Here is a 6429-nt window from a genome sequence, read left to right as displayed (position 1 = left end):
TAAGCAGAATCATGTTGGGAAGCTGCCCTCTTGGGTAAAGCCACTTGAGAGAGTAGATTTTTAGTAAGAAAAATATCTCAATTATATTATAAAATAATTATTATAATATAATAATATTATTAAATATTATTATATTTATAACAAATAAAAATTTATTATTTTTATGTTAATTAGATTAAAATATGAAAATTAAATAATTTATGCTTAATTATTTTTGAATGTATAAATAATTAGATAATTGATAGTACCATAAAATAGCTCTTGTCATTATATTTAATATTAAAAAATATTTTTTCACATCTAAAAAAAATTAAGTTGCAAGGGCTTAGAATGACGTTAGCATCGTCGACTGATAATCCTTCGGATATGTTGTATATCTACAAGTATTAGACAGTGTGGTGAATCCTCTGAAGCGCCATCAGCACTTGTTACAATAACCTTTCTCAATAAAAAGTAAAATAGGATCCTCTCCGGTTTTTTAATCACAACTCTCAAGCATCCGTGATTGGAGAGAGGCCATGATAAAATGGGCCCCAGGTCGGCAAGGAAATTCTTTTTTTAATGCCGAAAACAACGACGTGGAAAAAAATGCACGCAAGGTAGCGCGAAGGATAATTATCTTTTTTTTTTTTTTTTTTTTTTTTGCAAAATTTCACCTATGTGAGAGAAAGCTTATCTAAGAAATTACCTGACAGACTCGACGAGAGAAAAAAAGAAACAAGAATAAGAACCGTTTCCACCCAACTCCACGAGGTATAGTTCGATTCCGGAGTGAGAGCCGGGTGGGGAAAGAAGGGGTTGGGTTGATGAGTTCGTCGGTGGCGTTGGAGTGGAAGTTCTCTCAGGTGTTCGGCGAGAAGTTTCCAGGCGAGAAAGTTGATGATGGTTAGGACTTCAATTCCATCTAACTCTCCTTTCAATTCTTTGTATTTCCGGAGGGGGGCCGGGGGGGAGCGGGGGGGAGGGCGCGCGCGGGCGCCGTGTTGTGGTTAGTTTCTTGGAATCTTGAGGTCCTCGGATTCCTGAAGTTATGTTTCTTTCGTTCTCTCCTTGGTTGTTTTTGATGGATCTTTATCTATCTGTTGAAAATTTGTTAATTTATACTGGAAAGAAGTAGATAATAATGAGCAAAGGAAAAAGGAATTCCTGGATTTTTTTATGATGCTTTTTATTAACGAAGACACAGATGTTCTCCCTCTGCAGAACTTGACTGACCGAAGTACTTGGATTCTTGGATTACAGTGGAAATTAACTCCTTTCTGTAATTTGATAAAGTGGGAGATATTCTAGTTTAATATGCATGCATGCGATGGGTAAAAGTTATTACATCCAGTAAATTGAAAAAAGATGTTGATTTTATGTGTTTTATAAGGAGTAAGCTTTGAAAATTGATGGTATTTAGGCCTAATCTATCCTCCCGATGGATTTTGCTTGGCAATAATTTCCAGCAAGAGCTATGGGAATGTAAAGCTTTATACAGTAGAACGTTCATGTATGGCATCTTGACCATTCTTTTATGTTTATCTAACACTGATCTTTCTATCATATGAATTTTTAGCGAAATGTATCATATTAAATCGGCAAAAAATCTTCACTAGCAAGTGCAACGACTCAAAATGCATCGCAAGGACTGCTTAGAACATCTTTTCCACTTTTGAGTACGCCCTGTCATGTTTATCTATTTACCCTCATATTATGTCCTGATTATGCTGATTGTTTCAGTTGATCTCATATCTGTGGTTGAATTTGAGAGCAGAGGAGACTATCTTGCGACTGGAGATCATGGTGGTCGCGTTGTCCTTTTCAAAAGAATAGACGGGAAAAACGTAATTTCTTAATCTCTTCATGATTTTCCTTCATTTATATGTGTGCATAGGCGCCCATCCAAAAGCAGCAGCATATGGTATACCTTTGAAATTCCTATACATATTTATATATCAACTGGATTTTGGGAAGCAATTTTCAGCTGCATCCACGGAAAGAGTTGGAGCACATGGACCATCCTGCTACAGTGCATCCTAGATATTTTTACAAGACGGAGTTTCAGAGTCATGAACTAGAGGTATTGTTCTTACAAGTCAATGACCATTCGGTCTGTTTCCCATAATATCATAGCGTGTGTCAGTATATACAGTGTACATAGCAGACCCTAATGGCATTTTACCCTCTGTAGTTTGATTACCTGAAGAGTTTGGAAATTGGGGAGAAGATCAACAAACTGAGATTCTGTGCCACACCTAACAATTCTCTATTTATACTTTTTACAAATGATAGGACGATTAAACTATGGAAGGTAACAGTGATGCTGCACAGGCAAAACACATTGTCAAAAGAATATTGTATTGTAAAGTCTGACCTACTCACTTCTCACAGTTAAATCTCAATGAGACATATATAAAATGTTTATGCAGAAATGTAATGTTTATGTGCTTTGGAAACCAGGTTTCAGAATGTAAGGTGAAGAGAGTCAAGGAAATGGAACTAAGTCCAAATGTTTCTTCAGAAAATGCACTTCTTTCTGAGAAGAGTTTCGTGATTGGGCTTAATGAATCATCCGTCCAGAATGGTAATCATCTTGAATGGATAAATAAAAAGCCTAGGAGTGTATGTCCAACACCTGAGGAAGGCCCTAACATGGTATGTTCCTTGACATTAGGGAAAATGTGCTGCATTTTTACATGTCAATGGTTTTAGTATACCTATAATCAGCTCATGATTGGTCTGCTATCATGGTTCCGGGTGTAATTTTGAACCATCTAATATGTATATTGAGATAATTCTCAATGAAAAGATGCTTAAATGTGTTTACCTAGTTGGACAAGGAGTTTTTTGAGGCAACCTGGGCTCAAGAACCTCCAGCAACAAGCCTTCAATCAGAGTGAGCTCACTGATATGCACAGCCACCAGTCATTTTCCTTCATCCATTTCTTAAATTACATTATCTGCAGAAACAAGAAAGATAAGTTTGTTGTTATATTATTTATTCATCCATCCATCACCGGTTGAAACAAAAAAGATAGATAAAAGGCATTGATTCTGTCGTCATGCAGTGTATTCAATGATAGTGTCATGTGTGATCAGATATTTAATGTTGGAGAAAGTGCTGTTGCAAGGTGCCGAAGAGTGTACGCACATGCTCATGATTATAACATCAATTCTATATCAAACAATAGGTAAACTTTTGTACTTTTCCTTTCTCTGTGATCTGTAATTTTTTATTTTCAGCTAGAGAATACCATATTCAATATTTATATGCAAATCATTTCTCTTATGGTTCAAAAGTAATCAACCCGTTTGATATGTTTTAGACAGACTGCATAGCTATTTACCTCTGTAGGATTTTATAGTATGTTTGCAGATAATGCCTGAGTTGAGTTCATGATGCATATGCAGTGATGGTGAGACATTCATATCTGCTGATGAGCTTAGAATAAACTTATGGAACATGGAAGTTAGTAATCAATGTTTTAACATCGTTGACCTGAAGCCTTTGCACATGGAGGATCTCATAGGTGATTTATAATGACCTTAAAGCTTATAATTCCAATATTTGTTCTTAATGCAACTTTCTTATGTTTATATGTTTTAAGTAGCTGAAGTGAAGGCTGGATAACTCTTGGGTTTAAATTAAACGACAATGTCTAGAATCTGCTAATTTCTGAATGTTATTCTTGCATGAGCCATTTCCTGTTTGATAGAGGCAGTGATTAGGGATGTCAAAAGGTAGGCTGTGGTTGCATTTTGTTTCTATAACAACTGTTCTCCAAGGAGAACATAGTCGGATCACGCGATCCATTTTAATGAGCAGATGAAAACCAGGTCACATGGTTCTGTTGTTGCCCTTAAAAAGGATCCTAGGTGATTGTACAGGAGTTTATAATTACATATACGCACAGTATATTTTACCAATTTGATTAGTCAAATTTATCGGTGATGTCTGATCATGTATTTGTTTCCCATATTTTCTTCTGTTATATTGGATGGTGATATTTGGTGCTCTTGGGAAAATAAGTTTGGGAAGTTCTTGATTTCGTAAGTTCTAAACACTTGATTTTTGAACATTTTTAATGTTGATTTTAACTTCACATCTAATCTTAATAAGTATGCATATATCTAGCAGAGTGTCTTTGCCCATATTTTTCTTGATTGTGATTTTACTGGATTTTTATGATGTTGAACTATTATTAAAATTAAATCATTGCTCATCAATAATTTTGTGCCTTAACGAGTGATGAGTTTGTTGAGGTCATCTTCCTTGTAACAATCATTTGCTAACATTTTCCATTGTGGCAATTGATTGCAGGGTTTCTTGTCATATTGTTTTTTTCTGTCATGTCTACATCTTTATAATTCCACTTAATTCTCCAGATGATAGGGTAGCAGGAAGTCAAAACATTCTCATATTGTAACTTTGCTATTGAAAAATAAAAGGTATTAATGCCATTATTTTTTTTGTTCTTCTGTTTGATTATTCTCATTTTCTGAAGGAAAAAGAAGTCTTGGACTTTGAGTAGATTGCCTTCTTCTTCTTTTTTTTTTTCTTTTTTTTTTCTGAAGGTAGGTTTTGCAACCCTGGTTCCTTTTGCTCGAGTCCTGTTAAGGGGCTGATCCATGAATTGTACATGGCATTGAAAATAGCAACTTGCCTGGTCTTAATGTTACCATAGAATGAAAGGATATTGGCTCAAGATCAGGGTTTGTTTTTGGAGTGAGCCCCCAGGAATTTAGACAACCTCAACTGGAAGAATGTCATAATACTCATAAAATCAACTAGTTGGGAATTGGAGGCCAGAGAGAGAGAGAGGTCCATTATTCAAGTCAATCAAAGTATCATAATTGTGGTGGAACGTCAATAATGGATTGTCTAAACAAGGATGGAGTTGTCAAACATAATGATCTGCTTGTGCATGTTTGACTTACCAATACCTAATGCAAGATCGAGGTTATTTGGAGAAAAGTCCTTCGCCTTACATATCTTAGACCTGGTGATTATCCAAGGAAACCACTTTGTTTTTTCAGTAAAAGAGTTTCTGCCCGGATCTCCAGAATATGATACCTTTTGTCCCTTGTTGGGGGAAGCACCGGGTTTTTTTTTTTTTTTTTTTTTTTTTTTCTCTCTCTTTTTTTCTTTTTTTGTTTGGTTTTGGGGGGGGGGGGTGTTGTTGAGGGACAAAAGCAATTATTTAAGTGCAAAGACAGGATAATATCTGGAGAAGTGTGTTAGATTATTGAGTTAGATCGGATGTTTAACTGCCCAAGGCTTGCCATTCTCATTTTTTATAGCATAATTTTGACATACTCATCTCCTTGTATGGTAACCTTACTATTCCATTTTCTGCTCATGCAGTCATGACTTCTCCTCCCTCTTCTTCTTCTTCTTCTTCTTCTTCTTCTTTCTTCTTCTTCTTCTTTTGAGGTGAAGGTGGGCCTAAGCCTTACAGGAAGTGCTACTACCTTAATGGATAGTAAGTGACAAATCCACTCAGGTCGAGAATCGTTTGAAGTATGCTTCATATGCCTTGTTTCAGAAAAATTTGATGGTTCCCTTCTTTCCAAAGACTCCAGCAAACTGCAAGTATTAGCTGATCCCTTCCTTCTCTAATCTCTTTCTCCTCTCTGTAAATTTCTCCACACTGTCCAGCCAGATAACATAGTGGCTTCTAGTCCTGACTTCCCAATGGACATGTAAGGAGAGAGGGGCAATGTTTTGAGAATTGGGGTTGGGAGTTCTCATTTCTGGAAGTATTTATTATGCAGTTTGTCTGATGATGTCATTCTGTTGTCTGTGTAATTTGAATCTCTGAGCTTGCACCCACAACTATGAGCAGAGATTAAGACCTCTCATAGCAGACTAACACAAATTAGTCCTCATTTTTGTTCATCAGAGAACATTTCTTATTTTAAATCTTTATTTCTGAGGCCTGGCCTTACTCACTGCCTTGTGATGAACAAATTAAATATTCAACCAGAGGTCATAACGTCTGCCGAGTTTCATCCTGATTACTGCAATCTCTTAGCTTACAGCAGTTCAAGAGGTTTTATCCGATTGGTTGACATGCGTCAATCGGCACTATGTGACCAGAATGCAAAAATGTGAGCCTTTTGTGCCTATACATCATATATTTTGACACTGTTCCTATCATTTTTGTGTTGCAGGTGATGTCTATTTCATGTTAAGTTTGCTAGCTTGAAAATGCTACTTCAGATTACTGGATCATGAAGCCCGTGGATCTAGATCCTTCTTCGCTCAGATAATTGCTTCAATTTCTGATATAAAGTTTGCAAAAGATGGAAGACATATTTTAAGTCGGGACTACATGAATCTAAAGGTTTTCTAGCTTTTCCTTCTTGATCATGAGAACAATGTCTGGTATCCTAAATAATTTGTTTATTTAATTTAGAACATTTATCTGTAATGGGCCATCTAGC

The 6429-nt window shown here is 36.1% G+C and overlaps 1 protein-coding gene across 1 annotated transcript in view; it reads left to right on the top strand.

Moving 5' to 3' along the window:
* Positions 1-684: 684 nt before the first annotated feature.
* The window catches only part of LOC105056186 (serine/threonine protein phosphatase 2A 55 kDa regulatory subunit B beta isoform), a 14915-nt gene continuing 9170 nt past the window's right edge, over positions 685-6429 (top strand). The window contains exons 1-9 of the mRNA XM_073247362.1: positions 685-885; positions 1723-1826; positions 1967-2062; positions 2174-2293; positions 2443-2637; positions 3082-3173; positions 3394-3512; positions 5970-6093; positions 6206-6329. Of these exons, the coding sequence (XP_073103463.1) occupies positions 807-885; positions 1723-1826; positions 1967-2062; positions 2174-2293; positions 2443-2637; positions 3082-3173; positions 3394-3512; positions 5970-6093; positions 6206-6329 (1053 nt within the window). The 5' untranslated portion in view covers positions 685-806. The remainder of the gene's footprint in view (positions 886-1722; positions 1827-1966; positions 2063-2173; positions 2294-2442; positions 2638-3081; positions 3174-3393; positions 3513-5969; positions 6094-6205; positions 6330-6429) is intronic.

Source organism: Elaeis guineensis, chromosome 13, assembly GCF_000442705.2.
Source record: "Elaeis guineensis isolate ETL-2024a chromosome 13, EG11, whole genome shotgun sequence".
Lineage (NCBI taxonomy): Eukaryota > Viridiplantae > Streptophyta > Magnoliopsida > Arecales > Arecaceae > Elaeis > Elaeis guineensis.
The sequence above is the reverse complement of the archived record's forward strand: the minus strand, read 5'-3'. Positions and strand labels throughout refer to the sequence as shown.